The sequence below is a fragment of the Molossus molossus genome, unplaced genomic scaffold, assembly GCF_014108415.1.
Source record: "Molossus molossus isolate mMolMol1 unplaced genomic scaffold, mMolMol1.p scaffold_m16_p_4, whole genome shotgun sequence".
Classification (NCBI taxonomy): domain Eukaryota; kingdom Metazoa; phylum Chordata; class Mammalia; order Chiroptera; family Molossidae; genus Molossus; species Molossus molossus.
Genome location: NW_023425377.1, coordinates 79094239 through 79120251, shown reverse-complemented (window position 1 = coordinate 79120251; position 26013 = coordinate 79094239). Strand labels below are relative to the sequence as shown.

The 26013-nt window shown below is 50.3% G+C and overlaps 1 protein-coding gene across 1 annotated transcript; it reads right to left on the bottom strand.

The window, feature by feature from the left end:
* Positions 1–1106: 1106 nt before the first annotated feature.
* On the bottom strand, positions 1107–22389 carry CACTIN (cactin, spliceosome C complex subunit). Its single transcript, XM_036281748.1, has 10 exons — positions 22166–22389; positions 12204–12675; positions 9866–9961; positions 9216–9361; positions 7875–8037; positions 7680–7794; positions 4549–4741; positions 3701–3823; positions 3278–3561; positions 1107–2614 (listed from the first exon to the last, which is right to left on the bottom strand). Exons 1-10 carry the CDS (start codon positions 22339–22341, stop codon positions 2124–2126), a joined length of 2259 nt encoding a protein of 752 aa, XP_036137641.1. The 5' UTR covers positions 22342–22389; the 3' UTR covers positions 1107–2123.
* Positions 22390–26013: the final 3624 nt, after the last annotated feature.

The following is a 26013-nucleotide window of genomic DNA, read 5'->3' as shown; positions in this document are numbered from 1 at the left end:
GCCCGACTCCTTGGGCTGCTGGCGAATGAGCCCAGCTCTCCTCCCTCCAGAATAAAGGCTCCTGGCTAAACACATCAATCAAATCAGACGGCGGCCACCTTGTCCCTATGGGTAGATACAGTGCCTGAACTACAGGGAAAACGTGAGAAGGAACTAGACACAGGTTGGGAGGACTCCTCTGGGGGCAGGTGAAGAAACTGAGGCTGGGGCATGGCTGGTAGCTTTGGAGGTAGGGTTCTCCAAGTTGGAGAAATCCAGGTTAAAACCCTGCCACTTCCTAGGGTTGAAAATGTGGGCCTCCGTGAGCCCGTTTCCACAAATGGACATAAATCCTGTCGTGTGGAGCTGCTGTGAGGTCATGGTTGGGCTGCAGCGGCCACACATGGCCCACACTGAGAACAGAATGGAGCCTTACTCATGCCATGACCAAGCCCTGAGCCGACACAGAAGTGCCTCCAGGGTCTGCCCCGGACAACCTGCTCCCAGGGCTCTGCCCTACACTTACAGGCCACAGATCATTTGGTAGTGGCTGCTGGCTCAGGGATTCTAAGGTTGCTCTGGCAATTAGTGACTGATCAGTGATGTCTGCCAAGGGTTCTGAAGGGGACAGAATGGTCCTTGTGTTGCCATATGGATCTTCTTCATCCTGGACCAGGTTGGGTGGGTGGGCCAGGGTCTGCAGTGTGCAGAGGGTGCCACCTGACCAGATGACTTTCCCAAGTCATCCCTGGCCTAGGCGAGCAGCTCCTCACCTCCCACCATCCACAGTCAGTCTGGAGTGCTTATGATTACAGCCTCCTAATGGAAGGAGAGGCTGATGGGCTGGAGGTAGACATGGAGGAAATCCACTAACTGTAAGAAGTTTCCTAAGAAACTATTGGCTATTTTTAGGTGTTGTGGTTGTTTTTAAAAGGTTTCCTTGGTTGGGTTTCATGTCTTAGTTGTGACAAATGTGTCATGGTTACATGAGACATTAACTATGGGGACAGCTGCATGTGGGTATAGAAGCTCGGGGCTATCTTTCCAGTATTTCTGAAAATCTAAAATTATTCTAAAATAAAGCGTTTATTAATTAAATGAAAATAAACAAGATTTTCCCTCCCCACCTAAAAAAGTCTTTTTAGAGAAACAATCTAAGATGAAATCAAGTATTGGGCGGGGCTGTCCAAGGAGCTGGGGAGGTGGCACTTCAGGGTTTGGTGTAGGCTGAAAATGTCTTCATAATAGATTACTGAAAGAAATGTTTCTGGGGTCCATAAGCCTGGTGTATCATAGACAGTCAGTGACTCTGGGTGAGTGTACCTATCGGTGTCTCGACTGTCCCCGTCTGACACAGGAACAAGGAGGGCAGCTTTGGGGTGGCTGGGAGGTGGCCACAAAGAACACATCTGTTCTGAGGTGAGGGCAACACGCAGGCAAGATGGGGTCACTGCAGCTGTACCCAAGGAGGCTGCGCACCTGGGTGCTCCTTTGCCCAGTGGCTACAGAAAGACTTCTCAGTGACCCTTGGTTTCTGGAACTGATGGTGGATGACGTGTCCTTCATGTCCACTTGGGGGTAGGCTGAGCCCACAACCAGCACTAGGGGCGAGGTGACTGGGACGTCCCTCAAAGTCTCCTGTGGATCAGGCACAGCAGGGTCTAGGTTCCACTGGAGTGGGCAGTGAGGGAGGCTGGCTGGGAGAGGGCCAGGGCTGTGGGTCCTGCAGCTGGCTGTGTCTGAGGACCAATCAGTGCCCTGAACTTGGGTTTCCTGCCCCTCAAAAGCTTAGTACCACACATCTGGGCCCCATGCTGGCCCCAGCTCAAGGCCTGTACCACAGGGCTTGTATAACACGGGGATGTGCCTCAGTTCGCCCATGTGGACAGTGAGGTTGACACCTGCTGGGTTCCCTGGGCTCAAAGCATCCCACTCGCGGCCCCACTTGCATGTCAGAATCCTGGGCCAGCCTGCCCTAGTCATCCCCTCTACCCTCCAAGGCAGTTCCACTGTGACTTGCTGTTCACACAGAGAAAGTGAGGCTGGCGAGGGGAAGGCCCAGCTGGAGGTGGGCTGTGAACCAAACAGGGACAACTGCCAGCTGGGCCACTCTTGTCAGGTGGTCCGGGAGGAACGCAGGGCCATCACCGCCGGTAACGGTAGCGCTTGAAGTGGAACCAGAGCTGGAAGATGCCATTGGCGAACTGGCAGCGAAAGCCGTGGCGGTGCGAATATTCCCACTCGCGGTTGACAATCTTGAAGGCAATGTCCTCATAGGGCGGCCCAGCGTGGAAGCGCAGGGTGGCAAAGTCCTTGTTGTCGGGGCAGGCCTCCAGAAAGTACTCGGGGGTGGAGCGCTTGTCAATGAGGTCAGGATAGAAAATGTTGAACTTGTAGCCCTGCACGATCTTGGGAGGAGGGTTGTCGAAGTCGTAGTGCGTCTGATTGTACTTGTTCCACTCGAAGCCCGTGTGCACACGGTTGAAGAAGCGTGGTTTGCGTGGCCGGTACTTGTCCGCCCACAGGTAGGCCTTGCCCGTCAGTGGCATCTCCACACTGAACTGCGCTTCATCCTGGCCCATGCCCTCCTTGGCCCGCCGGAAGAAGATGTCCTCCGCGCTCTCACTCGCATCGCCTGCGGGTGGGGTGGCCATTATCTGGGGCTGACCTACCACTGAAGTTGTTTACCCCTATCACCAGGAGGCTACCCTCCCTCCCAGGGTGGTGTGAAGGGCAGCCCGAGCCTACCTGAGCCTACCAGGCCTCTCACAGAAAAACAGGCTCAGGGTAAAGGCACAGGGAAGGGCAGGCCCCGGCTTCTAATTTTCCCTGCCTCCCACTGCCCCTATCCTGGGCCACCTATGCTCACTGTCTCCCAGTATGGACACTAAACACCATGTGTCCCCTGCTGAGTGTCCAGAGAGCCTGACGGTTAGAGACCTGTCAGGGGACCCCAGGCAGGGGCCTTTCTGAGGCTGTTTCTCTTCTGTACCCAGGACTACAGTATTTCAGGGAGGCTGAAGTGCCCCCCGCATCAAGTAGCATAAGGAGCTCACACAGGGCCAGGCACAGGATGTAAAAATGACCATCCCTCTGCCCTTGGGGCCAGCTGGTCACTGAGCCCAACTGAATGGATGAGTAAGTGGACAAATGAATGGATGCTCAGAGACAGAGAGGGAGGGGGACAGAAACAGGTTCACCATCAAGCCCCCGGTTGGCCCTGGCCCCAGCAGCCTCTTGCCCTAACCATCCCACCACCCACACCCAGAGGATGGCCTTATTCACCCCTGGTGCACACCTGTGACCTGGAGCTGCTGCCGAGACAGATGCAAGCGCTGCAGGTCCTCGTCGGGCTCTAGCACGTGGGCGTCCAGTGGCAGCTCATGGGCTGTGAGCAGCCGGGGGCTGTACTTGCCAGCGTCGTAGTCATCCAGGCTCTGCTGGATCAGGTCCTCCTCCATGAGCACAGCCTCCCCCTCTGCTTCGCCCTCTGCTGGTGTCGCCCCCTCTGCCTCAGACTCCACAGGACCGCCCTCCAAGGAGGGCCCAGGTGGGGTCAGGGCCTGGTCCTCAGGCTCCAGGCTTTGAGGAGAGAAGAAAGGGCTAGGGCTGGGCTGAGAGGGTGGCTGCCCTGACCCCTCCAGAGGTAGGTGGGCCCCTTGGAGTGGGAGATCATCCTGGTCCCCCAGGTGAGGAATGGGAACTTCCAGGCTGGGCCTACCTGTGGCCAGGAGACTGGGGCTCCTGCTTGAGGATGGGGAATAGCGGCTCGCTCTCCACGCCCTGCTCCTGCTTCAGCTTGTAGAGCTTCTGCCGCAGTACATCTTGGTGCCGCTCGCGAAGCCTAGAAAGTGGCTGAGGGGTCACCTGAATAGAATTGGGGAGGGGGCCCTGTCCTCCCTCAGGCTTTATCATGATGGCCCCTTTCGCTGCTAGGACACAGAGTTTGAGAGAGCAGTTAGTGGGTACAACACAGGCTGGGGCTCCAGCCCAGCATGGCCATTTCAGGGTCAAGGCTTTGGCCATGAAAAAAATGGGACTTGAAGTCAGGAACCCCTGAGAACTATCCCATGGTATTCACATGTGGGTGTAACCTAACAGCAAGGCTGGGCTGGAAAGAGAGGCGGAGCAGGCAAAGATAAATTTAGAGGCCAGTACACAGGGACAGGCAGGCGCTGTGTTTACATAGCGGTGCCAAGCACGCTGAGAATTTGTACACAGGGTGTGTGGGGCCAGTGGAAGGCAGGACAGGCAGCCGGGGGCTTCTTGTGATGCCGGCTGACCCTATTTGAAACAAAGGCTAGGTACTCAGTAAAGGCTGTGAGAAAGGCATGCCACTGTGGGAGGCTCTGCCTGACTCTCGGGGCCCAACTCCAGGTGGAGTATGGGAGAATAGTGAGGGCTTTGGCCAGGGCACTGGCCTATGGCCCCCAAGGTTACTTAGGGGCCAGACCCACCCAGCAGGCCTGATGAAGATGGCTCCTGTCCCCCCAGGCGAGATCCTAAGAGGGATGAGACCCACCCAGGACAGTACCCGGCTGAGGTGACTGAGGCCCACTGCCCACTCACCTGGCACGCGCCATGTGGGCACGCAGCTGCTGCAGTAGGCTCTCCCAGTATCCCATGTCCAGGTTGGGGCCCCCAGCCCGAATCTTGCCCTCAATACCCTGGAAGATGACTTGCAGCTGGCTGTACGTCTTCCCTTTGAAGACCGACTGCACATCAGAGCTGACCGAGGTGTTAACGCCCTCTCGCCGCTCACCTGCAGTGACATGGGGGTCAGTCAGCACCAGGCTAGGACCCAGGTGCTCAGTCTGCCAATCTGGCCCACCACTACCTTCCCAAATCACAAGAGCCAGGAGAATTTGCCCAATAGCCAAACTGTTTGGAATTCGGACCCTGCTATGCCAGTCCCAGCTGTGTGATCTTGGGCAAGTGACTCACTCTCTCTGGGTCTCAGTTTTCTCCTCTACGAAGCCCGATGAGACCATGAATGAGAGCGCTGTGTTGTGCCTGGCACAGAGGGCATTCCACAGCAGAAAGAGTTGCTCATCTCCCAGGCACCACGGGAAGTTCTGACACTGCCCAAGACAAACAGGCCCCTCTGTCCTGCAAGAAAGTCTGTCCCAATATCTATCATGGACGGAGTGCCCAAAGACACATCCCTTCCCTCTAGACTAAGAGGCCCCCAAGATCAGGGCTAGATACTGCCTGACCCTATGTGCTATGGTAGATCAGCTTCCTTGTTGCTTACCAAAGATGTCAAACCCAGGCCCTGCCCTAGGTCCTTTGCACATGTGGTACTCCATCAACACCTATCCTCAGAACTTAGCAAAGATATACCTTTCTCCTAGGAAGCCTTCCCTACCAGATTACTCCCTGGCCTTCCCACTGTTATTTCCCTAGCATTGGGCTGGGCCCACAGGGAGCCCTGTATGCAGCTGCTGGGTGAAAAAAAAAGTGGGAAACAAGCTCATGCTTCCTGCTCAAAAGCAAAATTCGAGAACCCCTGCCACTGGACACAGTTGATTGAACAGGATCGAGAGGGACCCAAGTCCCTGTAGCCAACCAACCTCGGACACCAGAATCAGCATCTAGACACTCAGTCCCTTTGTTGTGTACCCAAGTGGCCCTCAACAGTGCTGGACTCAGTGGTCAACCTACAAGCCAATAGGCTGGCCTTGGTCTTTGACAGGCCCAGAAACAGGACCCAAACTGAATTTGGTAACAATCCCCATACCAGGCCAAGTGGAACCAAGTCCTGCACTCAGATGGAGCCACCAGTGAAAACTTACAACCCAGACAGCCCTGCTGGTGCTGTTCCCAAGGAAGCCAAGAGCTGATAAAGGAAACCATGTCTTGGGCCTGGATACCACCCAAACATCCACTGGTAGAGCTTTGGAAGTGGACAGACGTGGGCTGTCCCTTCAGCCAGTGGGGCAGGGTCTTTAGCCTCTAAAGAAAACACCCTGCTCTCAAAGTCTATATCCAGCCCTTCTGCCACCAACCACAGGAAGAGAGAAATAATTTCTGACACACAGGACATCAAAGAACTACCTGCCTTCCAACAGAAGCTACGGCAGGATGTGCCCCACCAACATGAGGGCACAAACCACAAAAAAGGGAGATGTAGGGTCCTAGAAAGAGGGGCTCCCTCACTGAAGAAAGGAGCCCCAGGAGGGTGGTAGAGGCCAACCCACTGTGTTGGGGGGGTGGGAGAGAAAGGGCCCGGGGATAAGAAAAAGGTCTGATGGACTTCTTGATGTGTCTGAGTACTTCCAAGGTTCAGCTGGAAGGCTGGGGTCAGTGGTGGACAGTCCCCATCATACACCTACGTGCTGTTTCCAGTGTTTGACACTTCTTACTCATTTCTCTTCATTCAATCCACCTGGAGGGAATTTATCTTCCCCATGCAATTAAAGGGACAACTAAGCATCCAGGAGACAGCCGATCAGCTAAGGTCACTGAGCTCCTTGGTGGCCTGGATTTGCACCCAGAGCCATGCTCGTAACTGTTACTCTGTCCACCGGCTCCACAATACACTTCCAACAAGTTCTACACCCAGGCCCACTGCCACCAAAGGACATTTCCTTTCTGACAATGAAGAGTTTCTCTTCCTTTCTCCGGAAGTTACTGCAGGATGTAATTGCTAACAGGACATGAGAAACAAAACTCTATTTACAAAAATAAAGGATATTCGTCTTGTTTCACGAGGAAGGAAACTGTCCCGACCCACATCTGAACTGCACGCAAATGACATTCACACAAGTGTGGGGGAGGGGATGGTTCATGTCCTCAGCCACTAGAAGTGGGTGATGAAGAATAAAGCTTGGCAACAGGGACACAAGGCCCACAGAAGCTGGAATCATTAAAACTGGTGGCTTTAGGGGGCTGAAGGGACAGGCCTATTGTGGTTGGTCATGAGCTTTTATCTTTTAATTTTTATTATCAATCCTCACATGAGGATATTTTTCAATTTTATCTTCAGAACAGAGAGGGGGGAGAAGGAGAGGAGGGGAGAGAGAGAGAAACATCAATGTGAGAGAGAGACATTGATTGGCTGTCTCCCGCACAACCAGGGTTGGGGACTGAACTGCAACTGAGGTATGTGCCCTTGACCAGAATTGAACCGACTCTTTGGTCCCAGGGTCGGTGCTCTAACCACTGAACCAAACTGGCCAGAGTGGTAAAGAGCTTTTAGAGCTGTGGTTCTCAAATGGAGTGATTCTGCCCCCAGGGGACAATGGACCATGTCTGGGGAGTTCATTTCCCTTGTGAATGTACGCATGTGATCATTCTGATAAGAAGAAAATTGAGTTAAAAAAGAATGCCAAGTTGAACAGACGGGTTGCATGGAGTTTCCAGCCAAGCAGAGCTGGGTCCTGCTCTCACACAAACTGAATCTCCACAGAAAACTTGAAACCCAAACAAAAAGCCCCCATTGGCACTGCTCCTAGGGAAGCCCAGCACTGATGAGTGATCATAAAGGAAACCCCCCACCCCTCTGGAGAGTCCCTTGCCCAGAACCTGGGGTTCCCAATGCTCAGTGCTGCCCCCTGGTGGCTCTCAGAGGCCTCCAGAGGGCCGTGGAGAGCCCAGAGGAAGAGAATGAGGCCCACAGAGCCCCTGAGGCTAGCGTCCGGTGAAACCATCCAGCCCTTGGTGTAGATATGTGTCCCCAAGAGCACACCCTGGGTTACCTGGGCCCTTGCCTGAGGCCTCCAGCTTGCGGAGCTTAGAGATCTCATCCTCTGTGATGATGGTCATGTCCCTCCAGAAGTCCACATTCTTGCCCTGCTCAAGTTCCATGTATACCTGAAGGCAGAGGCACAGAGGGGTGGGGTGAAGGCACATCTTGGGAAGACCAGGGTGTGGGTGGTGGGGACAGGCTGTACCTGGATATCCTCCAGCAGGTCCTCCATGTCAGCCACTGTGAGGCCATTGAGGAAGGTATAAGGCTCGTGCATCTCCACAGCCAGGTCATCGTCCTCAGCGCTGATGTACTTGGCCAGCAGGTCAATGGGCTTGGCCCGTCCATCCCGGATTCGAATCTTGGAGCTGCAGGGAGCAGGCAGTGGTGTCAGAGCCCAGGTTGCAACCTCCCTCCTATAATCTTGTCCATTGGGGCAACCAATGTGGGAGCCAGGGGGAGGAGCCGGGCCTGCAGGGGGTGGTGGTCAGGGAAGGCTTCCTGAAAGAGAAGGTATCAGGCAGAGAAATAAGATAGGTTAGCCAGGAGGCACAGGCTGGGACAGGAGTGAGCAGCCAGTTAAGAGTGGAGCCTGAGGTGCAGAGGACCACTTTTCAAAGGATAGCTGTCCGGGCTGGAAGATCTAGAGCCTCAGTGCTGTCTAATCTGAGGGTGGCCCCTGGCCAGAATTTGTGTGGCCAGCAGAGAGAAGGGTGAGGAGGGAAGTGAGGGGTGGGTTCCAGGTGCACAAATGCAAGGCCACAGGCTCAGATACCCGTATGGCCTCAGACAACTCACAACCCCCAGAAGCCTTCTTTTCCTTGTCTATAAATGCAGCCAATGAGCAAACACCCCCGTGGGCTACAAGTGGAGGGACTAGCACAGTCAGCGTGGTCCAGGGCCCAGCACACTCCACTTAGCTTGTGCAGCTCTGTCACATGGAACCAGTGTATTCACAGGTCTCCTCTGCACTCTGCCCAATGGGGGAGATGTGAGTGCACCAGCAACAGGTGTGCACGCAAAGCAAGGGCTAGTGCCAGCAAGGGGGCTGGGGAGGGCCCCCCCAAGGACACAATAGGCAAAAACCCAAAGGGTGACGCCCTGGCCAGTTTGGCTCAGCGGTTAGAGCGTCGGCCTGCGGTCTGGAGAGACCCTGGTTCGGTTCCCGCTGAGGGCACGTACTTCGGTTGCGGTTTGTCCCCGGCCCTGGTTGGTCGTGCGGGTGGCAGCCACTCGATGTGTCCCTTCACGTCGATGTTCCTCTCTCTCTCCCTTCCTCTCTCTCCCTCCCACTCTATCTGTACAAAAAATGGAAAAATATCCTCAGGTGAGGATAAAAAAACAAAACAAAAAACAAACAAAAAAACCCCCAAAGGGTGAAGGGGAGCAGCTGGGAGAGTGGGTTCTAGGAAGGGTGAATAGCATGTGCTAAGGCCCAGGGGCAGAAACAGGCTCCATGTGTTTGAGTTCAGAAGCAGGTTGCTAGGTGAAGGGAGGGGATGCAGGGTGGCGGTGGGCAGCCCCCCTCCCCACCCACGCACTGCACCGAAGTTTGGCCTGTTGGAGGTGGAAGTTGTCCTCCTGTTCCTCCCATGTCTTGAAGTGCTCTGCCTCCTTCTCCCGCTGCAGCATCTCCAGCTCCTGCTCACGCATGGCCTTTTCCCGCTCCCGCTCCAGCCTCAGCTGCTTCACCTGGGGGGGTGCACAGGAAGGATGACGGGGGCTGGACAGCTAGATGATAGGGGTCTCATGTGGCCTGCCCTGTGCCCTCTCAGGCCATCAAATCTCCTAGGGTCAGGGCTAGGACTATAACCAAGGCCTGGCCCCAGTCCACCAACCCTGGACACAGGGATTGGTCCAGGAATGCCTGAGGTTTCAGACAGACCCTGGGAAAGGAGAGGCCTTCATTCTACTAGAGACACAGCAGCCTGGAACTGGAAGGACCACTTTGGCCACCCTGAGAGGAGCATCTGGAAGTAAAGCCTAGAGGCTAGCAGAGACAATGTGGAGAGAAGCAACTCACTGGAGACAGTGCCTGAGCCCCTGGATCCAGCTGTGCCTAAAGCCAGCATCCCCTAGACTTTCCACGTAAGCCAATCAGGTCCTGTTTGACTTAAACAAAAGGCAAACCAGCCTTTGGGCCCCTATGAGGGAAGGCCTCCTGACCCCATGTGGACATGCCAAGGGTACTCCCACCTTTTGCAGCTCCAGTCGATTGTCTTCCTGGATCCTCTTGTTCCGCTCCTTCAGCTCCTTCTCCTCCAGGTGGCTGATCCCCTTCTTCTCCAGGGCCTGGAAGGATCAACCAAAGGCCTGCTGAGCAGAAGTGCCTCCCTCCCATTACCCTCCCTGGAACCTCCCATGAGGAAGCTTTGATATACTCGTGTATAAGACTGAAATGAAAGGACCACAGCATATGCTCTGCAGATGAGAGTAAAGTTAAGAGAAGCGACCTGTCCCTAGGCATGTATGTGTACACACCAACCAAACTATAGCAAGCTCGTTCATTTGCATTTATTGAGTGCCTACTGTGTACCAGAGCTTGCCCTGTGGAGCTCAGTTTGGCAGGAACTATGCATTATAAATTAGGATGTATACTTAAAAATACCTTTACAATGAGAACTTTCTGGGCCTGCTTATTAACTGTGGTTGCTGCTGCACCCCAACACCTGCCTTCTTTCTCTCCTCTATGTACTTTGTTAACTTACTTATTATGGTTCGTCTCCCTCCTACAAGAATGCTAGTCCCACAGGGATAGTGATCTTTGTCTCCCTTACTTGTGTATGTGTGCCTAGGGTCCACACAGTATCTAGCACCTGGCAGATGCACAATATAAGTTTGTTAGTAAGGTGCTAAAATTGCAGGGGCATGCCCTGATAAAGAATAGCAGGGGTTGCCCTGACAGTATGGCTCAGTGGATTGAGTGCTGTCCCATAAACTGAGAGGTCCCAGTTTGATTCCCGGTCAGGGCACATGACCAGTTTGCATCGATGTTTCTATCATTCACTCTAAAAACATCAATAAAAATATATTTTAAAATCCTGGCTGGTGTGGCTCAGTGGTTGAGCATTGACCCATGCACCAAGAGGTCTCTGGTTCAATTCTTGGTCAGGGCACATGCCCAGGTTGTGGGTCAAATTCCCAGTAGGGAGCATGCAGGAGGTAGCCAATCGATGTTCTCTCTCATTGATGTTTCTATCTCTCTCTTCCTCTCTCTCTAAAATGAATAAAGAAAAAAAAATATTAAAAAAAAGAATACCAGGGTAACCTGGGGGACCAAGGGGACCAGGAGGGCCTCTCAGAAGAGAAACCAAGTCAGCTGAGATCTGAAGGATGAGAAAGAACACCCACAGAGAGGTATGGAGTGTTCTAAGGCAGAGGAATGGCGAGTACAAAGGCCGAGGTGAAATGGGCCGTGTGTTCAAGGTAGTGACAAGAACTCATCCCTGAAGTGTGGGTGATAAGTGGTGGAGATGCCCTAGCTTCCAAATCCCCCACCACCAATGAGTGTTGTGTTGGGTTGAACTGTATCTCCCAAAAAATATGTCCATGTCTCCACACCTGGAAGCCATGATGTGACCTTATTTGGAAACAGAGTCTCTGGAGATATAATCAGTTAGGATGAGGTCATACTGGATTAGGCAGGGCCCTAATCCAATGACTGGTGTTCTTATAGGGAGAGGGAAATTTAGACACAGACACAGAGAGAAGACAGTTACGTGACAACAGAGGCAGAGACTAGAGTGATACAGCCACAAGCTGTGGGTTGCCAGCAACCACCAGAAGCTGGAAGGATCCTCCAAAGGGAGGATGGTCCTGCTGACACCTTCATTTCAGACTTCTGGCCTCTAGAACTCTAAGAGAAATTCTGTGATTTTCAGCTATGTGCCCAAGGCCATGAATGCAGGTAAGTGGTCAGTGTGTAATTTTCATCTCAAGGATGATATGATAGCTCTAAGCTGACAGAATATAACTGTGGAATCCCATCTTGAGAATGTGACACTAAGAACTTGGTCTCCAGTCACATTGAGGTTAGGCTGGTTTTGGGGGCAAAGCATACCTAAAACGTTATACTGCAAGAGACAGTTAACAGAGAAAACCTGGCAAAACCAGTGTGTGTGTGCATGCTTATGTATGTTTGTATAAGATAAACTCTGCATGGCAAAGTGCAGTCTGGAATGTGTGCTGTGAGTGCTAAATAATATCTCTTGAAATAGAAGTTGTAAAAAGTATATAAAGTAAAGCCCGGCTGGTGTGGCTCAGTGGGTGAGCATTGATCTATGCACCAAGAGGTCATTGGTTCGATTTCCGGTCAGGGCACATGCCCAGGTTGTGGGCCCAATCCCCAGAGTAGGGCATACAGGAGGCAGCCAACTGATGTTTTCTCTCATCGATGTTTCTCTCTCGCCCTCTCCCTCTCAAATCAATAAAGAAAAAGTATATAAAGTAAAAATTATTAGAAAGGTAGGAAAAGTTGCGAATGGCACAAACACAGAACTAATCACCAAGCATTTCATGGCTAAGGCTGGCTCACCTTGTTCCAGATGAAAGTGCCCAAAAGGTTGTTGTCACCGAAGGGGTTATCGGTGTTGGTGTAGCCCATGTATTCCTCGCCCCAGCCCATCTTCTCCCGCTTCTTCCTCTCCTTGGCCTCCTTCTTGGCCAGCCGCCGGGCCCGTTTCTCCTCAGGCGTCTCGAAGGCCTTCATTAGCTCCTCCTGCTGCTTCCGCTCCTCGCGTAGCCGCAGCCGCTCCTGCAAGCTCTGTTGCTGGCTCAGGGCTGCGGCCACCTCCCTTGGACTCTGGTTGTGGTCTGGGGATGCAGAGCTGGATGAGGAGGAGCAAGAGCGTGTCCGCCGGTGGCAGGCCAAGCGGCCCTGCTGCCGCCACTGCCGTTCATTGCCTGAGTCGGACTGAGAGGACCGGTCCTGTGAGCGCCATCGAGGTGGTTGTGGGCTCCGGCTCTGCCTTCCCCGCCGCTGCCACTGGTCTTCCTCTGAATCTGACCTGGGGAGAAAATCCGAAAGGGTCCGCTCACTGCCCACTGGTCAGTCATTTATTCGACATATGTTTAGTGGGTGCCAGCTGTGCACCAGGCACTGTCTTAGGTTCTGAGAACATAGCAGTGACTAAAGCATTGATGGTCTGTCCCTTCCTTTGTGGGGCTCATATCAACAAGTAAACACACAGTGTGATATGGGATAGTACTTTGAGCCACAAAGGAATTATGTAAAATTAGGGGACAGAAGGTCTGAGAGGGTCTTCCTAGGAGGTAACTCTGGAGGAAGTGGTGGAAGGAGCTATGGAGAGATCTGGGTGATCCAGGCTGAGAGCAAAGGCCTTGGGCAACAATTTACTTGGCATGTTCAAGGAACAGCAAGAAGGCCCATGTAGCTGGAACAGAGTAAGCAAGGGGAGGAGTGAAGGGATGACAGCAGGGAGGTGGGCTGGGGCTGGATGGTGCAAGAACAATAATAGTTTAAACCAGGGGATCTGATCTCTCCAAGGCATCAGGGGAGGACTTGCAGGAAAAGGTGGTGTTTAAACTGGTCATACAGGATGGGCAGGAGTAAACTGGAGTAACACTGGCAGTAATAAGAGGCCAGAGAAGGGCTTTGGGAATAGGGAACAGAATGGGAAAGCCCCTAGGGATAGATTCTTTAGTGTTTGGAAGCCTTTGAACAAGAAGAGGAAAAAAAACCTAAATCTGTCGTTAGTTTGTTAAATGTTCCACCTATTAAGCTCAGGTAAAAAAATTTGGAGATGTCCGGTCAAGATGTTAATGTAGGTAAATCTGGTGCTCTAATCCTCCTACAACCACATCAAAATAAAACTAAACTACAGAACAACCATCATTCAGAACTACCTGAAATCTAGCTGAATGGAAGTCCTACAACTAGAGATTTAAAGAAGAACCCACATTGAGACTGGTAGGAGCGGCAGGCACAGAACAGGCTGGTCTCACACCCATGTTTGGGAATTTAAGATCAGGAGGGAGCCCTGGCTGGTGTGGCTCAGTTGGTTAGGCGTCATCCCTATGCACTGAAAGGTTTGATTCCTGGTCAGGGCAAATGCCTGGGTTGTGGGTTCAATCCCCGATAGGGGGCGTGTAGGAGGCAGGCAACTGATGTTCCACTCTCACAGTAATCTTCCTCTCTCTCCAAAAATCAGTAAGAAATTATTTTTTTTGTGGTACGTGCCCCTAGTGGGAACCGAACCTGGGACTCTCTGGTCCACAGGCCGACCACTCAACTGCTGAGCCAAACTGGCCAGGGCAAAAATTTTTTTATTATTTTATTTTTATTTTTATTTAACCCTCACCCGAGGACATTTTTCCATATTTTGTTCAGATAGAGTGGAGGGGGAGAGAGAAAGAGAGAGGAAGAGAGAGAGAGAAACATCGACTCAAAAGGGACACAGAGTGGCTGCCTCCCGCACACACGACCCAACCAGGGCTGGGGACAAACTGCAACCTCAACCAAGGTACGCGCCCTTACCGGGAATCGAACCCGTGTCTCTCAGGACCGCAGGTCGATGCTCTAACCACTGAGCAAAACTGGCCAAGGCCAGGGCAGAAATATTTTAAAAATAAAAAAGTAAAATAAAACCTGGAGGGATATCTTGGCTACAGAACCCCCTACCCAGCCCATACCAGAGCCCCCAGCCCAGGGTTCCAGTACCTGGAAGAGAAGTTCGCATAACCCTGGCTGTAAAAACCAGAGGGGGAATTGTGGCTCAGTGAGACAGAGGCTGCTGGAGTCCCAGACACTTACTTTTTTTTTTTTTTTAATCCTCACCTGAGGACATTTTCCCATTCATCTTCATATAAGAGTGGGGGGGGGGGGGACATCAACGTGAGAGAGAGAGAGAGACTGACTGACTGACTGATTGGCTGCCTCCTGCACAACCCCGACCAGGGCCAGGGATGAATCGCAACCAAGGTATGTGCCCTTGACGGGAATCAAACTTGAGACTCTGGTCTGTGGATCAATGCTCTAACTGCTGAGCCAAACCGGCCAGGGCCCAGGTAGCCCCCACCCCCCCACCCCCCGCTTATTGATTTTAGAGAGAAAGGAAGGGAGAGGGAGAAAGAGATAGAAACATTTATGAGAGAGAACATCAACTGGCCACCTCCTGCATGTCCCCACTGGAGACTTGGCCCACAACCTGGGCATGTGCCCTGACTGGGAATCGAACTGGCGACCTCTTAGTGCATGCGTCGATGATCAACCACGGAGTCACACCAGCCGGGCAAGGTAGTTCTTTTTTTTAAATCCTCACCTGAGGACACTTTTGCATTCATCTTCAGATAGAGCAGGAGGGAGAGAGGGAGGAAGAGAGAGAAACATCGATGTGACAGACATATCAAGTGGTTGCCACCCACACAACCCCAACCAGGGCTAGGGACAAACCGCAAACAAGGCACGTGCCTTTAGCGGGAACTGAACCTGGGACTCTCTGGTCCGCAGGCTGATGCTCTAACAGCTGAGACAAACTGACCAGGGCAAGGTAGTTCTTCTTAAAGGGTATGTGCACGGACTTACTTGGACTCACTCCAAGCTCCTGCACTGGGGCAGCAGCTTGAAAGGAACCAGGGACATATGAGGAGGAACTGAATTGTCTGGCATCAGGGCAAGAGCTGGGGGTGCAGCTTTATGCCTGACAAAAGGGCTGGCAGAGGCCATTATTCCTTTTTTTTTTTTTTAAATCCTCACCCAAGGACATTTTTTGCATTTATCTTCAGATAGAGCAGGAGGGAGATAGGGGGGAAGAGAGAGAGAGAGAAACATGGATGTGAGAGAGACTGGTTGCCACCCACACAACCCTAACCGGGGCCAGGGACAAACTGCAACCAAGGTACATACCCCTAGCAGGAACCGAACCTGGGACTCTCTGGTCTGTGGGCCGATGCTCTAACCACTGAGAAAAACTGGCAAGGGCCATTGTTCCTTTTTTGAGACTTCCACACACCCCTTCGTTCCCCCCAAAGAGCCAACAGGCAGGAGCCATTATCTGAGTCTCCATCAACCTAGCTCACACTACTTGCCCTACCCTGGTGATTTCCTGTGACCCTGCCCCACCCAACCTGCTTGCCCATCCGAGCAGTTTCCAGTGGTTTTTTCATATAACTGGCCTCTCTTGCCTTTTGGACTTTCCTAAAATCTCTCAAATAAGCAGCAATTGGCCTGTCTGCATACTACCTTCCTCTTGCTAAGTGGCCCCAGGCCTGGCACTAATGGCAGGCAGCCCACCTTGTTTCACAGCTTGGCCTCTCCTGGGCACCTTTAAACCCAACACAAGTAGCAGCCATCTGCAGATCGCTCTGTAGCTTGTGCCAGGTGGCCCCAGGCAGGGTACAGGCAGTGGCTGACTTTGCACCTCCCAGTAAGCCCCAGAGCCAGTGTACCTGGTGGAGAGCTTCAAAATATGCCAGATTACATACAAACCTACCATCTCCACGAACAAGAGGTGGACTCAGTGAGCACCAAAGCTCCACTATAGCAAGTTCTGCTCCTTAGGGTTGACTTCTGCATAGCAGGCTCTTCTGCTGTAGTTGAAGTCGTTCCTTGCAGCTGACTGATCAATCCCTTCCAGTGATGCCAACAACAATCAAAGCTCAACTACAACAGGATAGTGCAACACAGCCAACACAGGGTGACTGGAGAGCCCGGCTCGGATGACTAGGGAAGCTGTGCCACTGGGCCCTACAGAACACCTACTACCCAAGGCCATTCTACCAAGGCTGGGAGAAGTAGCAGCTCTACCTAATACATAGGAACAAACATAGGAAAGCAGCCAAAATGCGGAGACAAAGAAACAGGTCCCAAATGAAAGAAAAGGAGAAATTTCAGAAATAAAACTAAATGAAATGGAGGCAAGCAAACTACCTGATAAAGAGTTCAAAACAATGGTTATAGGATGCTCAAGGAACTTAGAACTTCAACAGAATAAAAAAGGACATAGAAACCATAGAAAAGAACCAGTCAGAAATAAAAATAAAATGGCAATAAATACCTATCAACAATTGAATCTAAAAATCAAAATAAATGAAGAAGAACAGAAACAGACTTATACAGAGAACACTTTGATGGTTGCCAGATGGGAGGGGATTGGGGCATAAATGAGAAAGGTGAAGGGATTAAGAAGTATAAATTGGCCCTGGCCAGTTAGCCCCATACCTCTTATTAAGTGGCCCCAGGCTGGCACTAGAAGCAGCAAGCTTGGTTCACAATTTGGCTTTTCCTGGGCATCTTCAAGCCCAGCATAAGAAGCAGCCATCTGCAGATCACTCTGTAGCTTATGACGGGTAGCCCCGGGTAGAAAACAGCCAGAGGCTGACCTTGCCCCAGAGCCAGCACACCCAGTGGACAGCTTCAGATCACACCGAAGCACCACCAACCAACCACCCCCACAAGTGGCACACTCAATGAGTGAACTCAGTGGGTACCAGAGCCCTGCTGAAGTAAGTCTTGCTCTGTGTGGTGGGCCCCTACACAGCTGATCCTCCAAGGTAGTCAGAGGCCAGTGGTCAGTGGGCACAGCCAGTCCTTGCAGCTGATCAGCCTGAGTAAATCTCTCCCATTACTGTGCCACCAGCAATCAAGACTCAATTACAACAGAAGGGTGTGAAGTCCACACGAGGGGTGCACCTCGAGGGCCCAGCTGGGGTGTCCAGGGAGGCTGTGCCACTAGACCCTATAGGACACCTACTACAACAGGCCCCTAGGAAGCCTAGGAGACATAGCAACTCTACCTAATACATAGAAACAACACAGGGAGGTAGCCAAAATTAGAAGACAAAGAAACATATCCCAAATGAAAGGACAGAGCAAAACTCCAGAAAAGAACTAAATTAAATAGAGATAAGCAATCTAACAGATGCAGAGTTCAAAACACTGGTTATAGGATGCTCAATGAACTTAGTGAGAATTTCAAGGAACTTAGTGAGAATTTCAAAGAACTTAGCGAGAACCTCAAAGAACTTAAAGGAGAACTCCAAGGAACTTAGTGAAAACATCAACAACATAAAATAGGACCAGTCAGAAATGAAGGATGCACTAACTGAAATAAAGAATAATTTACAGGGCCCTGGCCGGTTTTGCTCAGTGGTTAGAGTGTCGGTCTACGGACTGGAGAGTCCCGGATTTGGTTCCCGCTAAGGGCACGTACCTTGGTTGCAGTTTGTCCCCAGCCTGGTTGGGGTTGTGTGGGTGGCAACTACTCGATGTATCTGTCTCACATTGAGGTCTCTCTCTCTCTCCCCCTCCCTCCCTCCCTCCCTCCTGCTCTATCTGAAGATAAATGCAAAAAATGTCCTCAGGTAAGGATAAAAAAAAAAAAGAATAATTTACAGAGAATCAATAGTAGAGTAGGTAAAGCCAAGAAGCAAACCATCAATTTGGAATATAAGGAAGCAAAATAAAACACCCAATCAGAACAGCAAAAAGAAAAAAGAATAAAAAAAAAAAGAGGACAGTGTAAGGAGCCACTTCAAGCGTGCCAACATTTGCATCATGGGGGTGCCAGAAGGAGAAGAGAGAGAGCAAGAAATTGAAAACCTATTTGAAAAAATAATGACAGAAAACTTCTCTAACTTGGTGAAGGAAACAGACATACAAGTCCAGGAAGCAGAGAGTCCCAAACAATATGAACCCAAAGAGGTCCACACCAAGACACATCATCATTAAAATGCCAAAAGTTAAAGACAAAGAGAGAATCTTAAAAGCAGCAAGAGAAAAGCAGTTAGTTACCTACAAAGGAGCTCCCATGACTGTCAGCTGATTTCTCAAAAAAAAACTCTGCAGGCCAAAAAGGAGTGGCAAGAGATATTCAAGGTGATGAAAAGCAATGACCTACAACCAAGATTACTATATCCTGCAAAGCTATTATTTAGAATCGAAAGACACATCAAGAGTTTCCCAGACACACAAAAACTAAAAAAGTTCATCACCACTAAACCAGTATTATATAAAATGTCGAAGGGTCTTCTTGAAGGAGAACAACAACAATATGAACAATAAAATGGCAATTGATACATATCTATCAACAATTGAATCTACAAACAAAATGAACAAGCAAAACAGAAACAGACTCACAGACACAGAGGACATTTTGTTAGTTGTCAGATGGGAGGGGGCGGGGGAATGGGTGAGAAAGATGAAGAAATTACTAAGTACAAATTGGTTGTTAGACTGATGAACCTCAAAAGTAAGGAGTGAGAGAGGGCGGGATGAGATAAATCAAAGAACTTCTATGCATATATGCACAACCAGTGGACACAGACAATAGGGTGGGGAAGGCAGGAGGGGGCAGCATTAGGGAGGAGGCAGTCAATGGGGAAAAAAGAGGGGACAGCTGCAATACATTCAACAATAAAGATAAGTTAAAAAAAATAAAATAAAATAAATTGGCCCTGGCTGGTGTGGCTTGGTTGGGCATCGCCCTGTGCACCAAAAAGATGCTGGTTGGATTACTGGTCAGGGGACATGTCCAAATTGTGGGCTTGATCCCTGGTAGGGGGCATGCAGGAGGTAGCCAATCCGTGGTTTGCTCTCACATCTATGATTTTCTCTCTCCCTCGCCCTCCTCTAAGAATCAATAAAAAAATCTTTGTAGTCAATAATATTTTAATAACTGTATGGTATAGTGTTCTAATAACTATGTATGGTATCAGATAAATATGAGATATATCAGGATGATCACTAAGTTATATAATATCTAATCATAGGATTGTACACCTGAAGCTAATATATTACTAATATAATATTGTATGTTACCCCCGATGGGTAGTTTAGTTGGTTGAAGTGTCATCCCATACACCAAAAAGGTTGCAGGTTTGATTCCCAGTCAGGGCACGTACAGGAGACATGATGTTTCTCTCCCCCACCTCTCTAAAAATCAATAAACACATCCTTGATGAGGAATACACACACACACACACACACACACACACACACACTCTCACACTCTGTATGTCAAGTGCAATTGAAAAATAAAAAATGATTTTCCAATATTAGTCTGGCTGGTTGGCTCAGTGGATTGAGCATCAACCCACGGACTGAGAGGTCCGGTCCAATTATTGGTCAGGGCACATGCTCGGGTTGTATCCCCAGTAGGGGGTGTGCAGAAGGTAGCCAATCGATGTTTCTCTCTCACATTGAACCTTCCTCTCTCTCCCTTCCTCTCTCTCTAAAAAATCAATAAAAACACATTTAAAAAAATAAAAAATCTGACCTATGAAAACCAATTATTTTGGAGCCCTTGAATATGTACTACAAATGTGATCAAATTTTTATATTTTATTTTTTCATCTTCAGATAGAGTGAGGGGGGAGAGAGGGAGAGAGGAAGAGGGAGAGAAAAAGAGGGAGAGAAGGAGGGGGAGGGGAAGGAAGAGGGGGGGGGGGAGAGACATCGATGTGACAAAGACACATCGACTAGTTGCCTCCCCACCCAACCAGGGTTGGGGACTGAACTGTGACCAAGGTATGTGCCCTTGATGGGCATTGAACCCGAGACTCTTTGGTCCTCGGGCCGACGTTCTAACTGCTGGGCCAAACTGACCAGGGCATGATGAAATTTTTATAAATAACAATGATTACATATCTAGTATGGTTGATTCTTTTTTATTTTTTAATCCTCACCCGAGGACATTTTTTAGATATTTTGTTAAGATAGAGTGGGAGGGAAAGAGAGAGAGAAACACTGACATGAAAGGGACACATCGAGTGGTTGCTACCCACACGACCCAACCAGGGCCGGGGACAAACTGCAACCGAGGCACGTGCCCTTAGCGGGTACCGAACCCAGGTCTCTCCAGACCGCAGGCCAACGCTCTAACCGCTGAGCCAAACCGGCCAGGGTGAGGATGGTTGATTCTTGTGGATAATTCAAATACTAGAAAACAGTATGTGAAAAAATACAAAGATGACAAAATAACAAGACTTACTGCTACATGTGAGCTAAAATATCAACACCGGGGCCTTAATCCAGGGTCAGCAAATTTTTTTCTGTAAAAAAAAAAAACAAAACAAACCAGCTCTGCTATTGTGCAAAAGCAGCCGTGGATAGTATGTAAACAAATGGGCATGGCTGTGTTTCAAGTAAAATTTCATTTCTGGATACTAAAATTTGAATTTCATATAATTTTCACATGTCATGAAATGCTGTTCTTTTGATTTTTTTTCCCTTACCACTTCAAAATGTAAACACTATTCTTGGTCACAGGCTGTAGTTGGTCAATCCCTGGTTTAAACCATCTCTTCATTATTTCTGTTCTGCTACTTACAGGTCTGGAATTTCTGGGTGGCAATCATCTTAGGAGACTTTTCAAAAGAAAAAAGTCACCCTCTCAGCCCAGAGGGCAATCAGCTGTGTCTAACTACAATTATTCTGGTTAAGGTGCTGAGAACAGGCTGGAGCAACGATTTTCAACCAGTGTGCTGCAAGAATTTTTAAAACATGCAACACCTGACCTTTTTTTTTTTTTTAAATTGATTTTTAAAGAAAGAGGAAGATAGAGAGAGATAGAAACATCAATGAGAGAGACACATCGATTGGTTGTCTCCTGCACACACCCAATGGGGATTGAGCCTGCAACCCGGGCATGTACCCTGATTAGGAATTGAACTGGTGGCCTTTTGGTCCATGGGTTGATGGTCAACTACCGAGACAGCCACACCAGCCGGGCTACACTTGGCCTCTTTTCCCTTAGATTGTCAAAAAAAAAAAAAAAAAAAAAAGACAAAAGCCAACCAGTGTGAATGAATAAAAATTATACCTGTTTTTTTTTTGTCAGATCAGCAAAAAGTATATATTTTTTTGGTGTGCTGCAGAATCTTCGTAATTAGTTTACATGTGCCATGAGATTTAAAAAGGTTAAAAATTGCTGGGCTGAAGGAATGGGAGGCAATGACTGGAGAAATCTTGTGTCCCCACTAAAATCTTCGGGACACAGGAGAGTTAACCTGGGTCCCAGCGGGGAAGAGAATGGCTTGAGTGTCACAGCCTATTAGGGGATGAACCAGCACTAGAACCCAGGTCTTGGAGTCAGTCCCCGTCACTGTGCTGGAAGAGACTCAAGCCAAGTCTGGCAAGGTGCCCCATCTCCAGAAGAAAAGGACTGTGAGCCACGGGGAAGCTGAGACCCAGGTCCTAGGAATCAACCGAGTCCTGCCACCTGTCAACAGTTCTCTCTCACACCCACCTCCATTAGCAAGTGCTGTCACCTCTAGTTTCGAAATCCCACTCAAATCTACCCACTTTCTTACTGTGCCTCCCACAGCCTCCTTCTCCTGAAGGCCACCATCATCTGTTGCCTGGACAACTGTATCATCCTCCACCTCCTCCTCCCTGGTGTGTCACTCCTACTTACTTCCTCAGTCAGACCCTTCCCCACGTGAAAGCCAGAGAGAGTTAGCAAAGTAAGACAGATCGCGTCACTGCCTTGTTCAAAATCTTCCCAAGGCCCCCTATTTCGCTCACGCAGCGACCCCCACCTGTGCTCCCGGCTTCGCCTCCTCCGCCGCCCTTCGTCGTCCCGGCGCCGCCGGTTTCGTCGCCCATGGCTCCCGCTCCGATTTCGGCTCCGACTCCCGCTCCCGCTCCGCCGCCTTCGGCTCCTGCGACCCCTGCCATCGGCTGACCGAGAGCGTGAACGTGTATCCCGACCCATCGGCTGGGACGATGGCGGCGGCCCCTGACACAAATATCCGGGGCCTACACCGGGGGCTTTCCTCGGCGGCGGCGCGCCCCAGGCTGCCCCGTCCGAGCCTGAGCCGGGAGATAAGAACCTATCCCACCACTCTATCCGCGGGGACTCTAACGCCTTATAACTTCCCACCTCCTACAAACGTGGTCTGCGTGCTAGATTCCAGCCAGACTGTGGCCTGCCGGGTCAGGGACTCGCCCTTCAGGCAGTGCTAGGGCCAGTCCCATGTGGGTCCTCGTGCCTTAGGCTAGGAGGAACGAGGAGCTGTGAGCAGAGCAAAGGAGAATCCGGAACTGTTTGTGGGGCGGGACCACAAAGCGGAGCCTTGTGGGCGGGGCCAAGAGTAGGCTTAGTCCAGGAGCGAGGTCTCTAGGCTGGTGAGGGCAGAGAAGCCCCAAGACAGTAGGTTCCAGTCCCGACCTCTCAAGAGAGCCCAGTGGGAGCTGGGATGGAGACTAAAAAGCCTCAGATGTTGGGGTGACCTGTGAGAGTCACCATCATGCTCCACCATGTGCCAGTGAATACCTACGTCTTTCATTGATTAAGTTTAAAAAGAAATATTGGGCCTGACCTCTGTGGCTCAGTATATTGAACGAAGTCCCATGAACTAAGAGGTCCCAGTTCGATTCCAGTCAGGGTACATGCCAGGGGTTGCAGGCTCCATCCCCAGTGGGGGGGGGGGGGGGCGTGCAGGAGGCAGCCAATTGATGTTTCTGTGTCACATCCATGTTTCCCTCTCTCCCTCTCTAAAAATTAATAAAAACATATTTAAAGAAATATTGGATGACTCGTTTCCTTTCAACTGAGGCTCAGAGAGGGAAAGTCACCTTAACACCCCTCCCTCGACCCCAAATACGCAGCCACAATTTGAACTGGGTGGTCCAGCTTTGTTCTCTGGATGCTGGGGATCCATGGGAGGTATAAAGGTGGGACTGTTAAAGGGAGTCCCCCTGAGGTTGGTGGGGAAGATGGACCACAGTGCATGGAACAGGAAGCCTGAAGATCTGGAGTACTCTGAAGACCCTTTCGGAGCTCCCCCAGCCCACCAGAGGATGGTAATTAATATTTTAAGGTAATTCTTTAAATTTTTTATCTTAAAATATAGCTTCATAACTACTCTAAATGCTGGCTTTGTATGCTGTGCTTCTGCTTGGTACTAAGGTGCCAGGTGGGGGTGTCTTCCAAACGATTCCTTCTATTTATTATTATTTTTTTATCCTCACCCGAGGACATTTTTGCATTTATCTTCAGATAGAGCGGGAGGGGGAGAGGAAGGAAGAGAGAGTGAGACACATTAACATTGAGAGAGACACATCAACTGGCTGCCACCCACACAACCCCAACCAGGGCTGGGGACAAACTGCAACCAAGGTACATGCCCTTAGCGGGAACCGAACCCAGGACTCTCTGGTCCGCAGGCAAACCGGCCAGGGCCAAAAGATACCTTCTAGAATCCCTTATCCTCAAAATAGTTTTATTTTTTCCTTAATCAGTACTATAGAGGCTTTACAATAAATTGCTTCCCTATGCTATATAACTTTCTGCAAATTGTTAAAATATGTACTATGAAAACAAACTAGTATTTATATTGTAGATATATGCCAACAAAATATAAGAAGTCTTCCAAAGGAAGTAACAGAAGACCATCTCCTGCCACCCTGATGACAACCCTGCAGGTCAAGGGATATGGGTTGTACCGGTGAGGCCTGGCCCTGAGATCTTCAAAATGCAGGTGCATCCGTGAGAGTATTTGAAAACTAATCTTTGAACGTAAGGAAAGCACCTTCTAGATCATCTGCGTGTCTAGTTTATACAAGAGCAGAACCATTCTGCATTTGCATCTGTGATTTTAAGTGCGTTCCTAAGGGCTCACTTACAGACTTTCAATGCAGTGCTTAAACTGGGAGTTGGGTAGAAATATTTTCCCCTTAAATGGGGCCCATGCATTACTTAATATGAGCCACTCTGGCATAAGGAATACAAACTTTGGGGACTGTTTGTTCCTTTGAGTTGGGCTGCACTGATGTCAGGAGCTTTCAAAAGTTTTTCAAGTGGAACTGGAACCCAGCAGGTCACAGCTATTACAGCAATTAAGACCTCAGGGTAGCTAGGCTGTAATGTTGTGATATGCCACGGTCGTGGATTTCAATCCCCGGTCAGGGCTCATACAAGAATCAGCCAATGAATGCATAAATAAGTGGAACAACAAATCAATGTTACACTCTCTCTCTCTCAGATCAATAAATAAGAATTTAAAAAGACATTTGGGTCCTGTTATTATTTTAAATCTTCTGAGGGTTTTTCTGTTCTTGTTCAAAGTCAGTCCTAAAACTTCCAACCAGACCATAGGAACGCACAGAGTTTGCAGAGGCGGCTGATGCTCATTACCCGATTTATTAGAGATCTCTTCAACATAAAAAGAGGAAGGGGGTGGGTGGGGATGGGGCCCAGGGCTGTATACGAGTGTTATCAGGGCCAGCAGTGGCTGCAAGGTTACAGAGGCGCCCACAGGAGGCTGCGCTCTGGATTGTCACATACCAGACCGGGGGCTGAGCACGCAGAAGCCCCGGTGAGAATTAAGACACACAAGGTTTGCAGTTTCTTTGTGTTTCAAAATCAGTTCAGCCTTAAAAACAAGGTTGGGATGGGGACTGAAGGGCTATGGGAACAGTACCATGGCAAGAGACCCCATCAGGGATGGGAGTATTGCACTGAGCCAGGTGGTAGAGGGAGGGGGGTTAAGAGGAGGCTGGCAGGGGACACATAGAAGGTTCCACCTTGCCAGCTTCAGAAAATGCTTTTCGTTTTTATAGTTCAGCAAGTCAGATGCTGCCCACGTTCTCAGCAATAGTGGCCATCAGAGATGAGCCAGGAGGGAAATGGGTCAATTTATAGATTTCATCTTGGGGGGCGGGCGACAGCTGGGTGGGTCCAGGGCATTTCTGGTTAGGGGCCTGAGGAAGGCCATGGGTTCACTACACAGTTATAAATAAGGTCTTGCCTTCCTGCCCCCCTGCCCAGAAAAGAATGAACAAAATGCCTCATGTCAGCATAGTCTTAGGACAAGGAAATACAGCACAAAATGGGTCTCCAAAGGGGTATTCCTGACTTAACCTGAAAACAGAAATGTCATATCCAGGTTTGCAAATTTCTCCTATGAATTAGCATCTGACCGATGCGTTTATTCTGTGATTCACTTAGGAGAGCCCAAGGGGCCCAGTAGGGTCTGGGGACCTGATGGGGCCACATAGGCAACTCTCCTCCTCGTTCCTATAGTTCCAGGACCCCTGGCCATGGACGTCCTGGACACAGGACCCACTGCTCCAGGACTGTGCCTGCTCCACTGGTCATCCCCACCGGGGCTCATGATGTCTCTGGTGCCCAGATTCTGGGGGCCTGGGTGGGGACTCTCACATTGGTGTTTGGGTGACACAGCTGTCTCTGTTAGTCCTCCAGGTCTGAGATGCACCTTTAGAGGTCGGCCTGCTCAGCCTGCCCGCCCTCTTGGTGGGACTGGTCAGTGATAGACTGATGACTTGTGCCATATGGCCAGGGTGCTTGCAGATGGGTGCCAGCCTGAAATCCAGGTGAGGGTGTTGCTCAGGGTCTGGACAAATGCTCCTCAGGCAGTAGGGA

Excerpts from the sequence above, each read along its gene's own strand:
- CACTIN (XM_036281748.1), bottom strand. The coding sequence starts at position 22,341 with ATGGGTCGGGATACACGTTCACGCTCTCGGTCAGCCGATGGCAGGGGT. Across the intron at positions 7,795-7,874 it reads ACCTGCTGGAGGATATCCAG|GTATACATGGAACTTGAGCA; the intron begins GTACAGCCTGTC and ends CTCTGCCTTCAG. Across the intron at positions 3,562-3,700 it reads CCCCAGTCTCCTGGCCACAG|CCTGGAGCCTGAGGACCAGG; the intron begins GTAGGCCCAGCC and ends CTCTCCTCAAAG.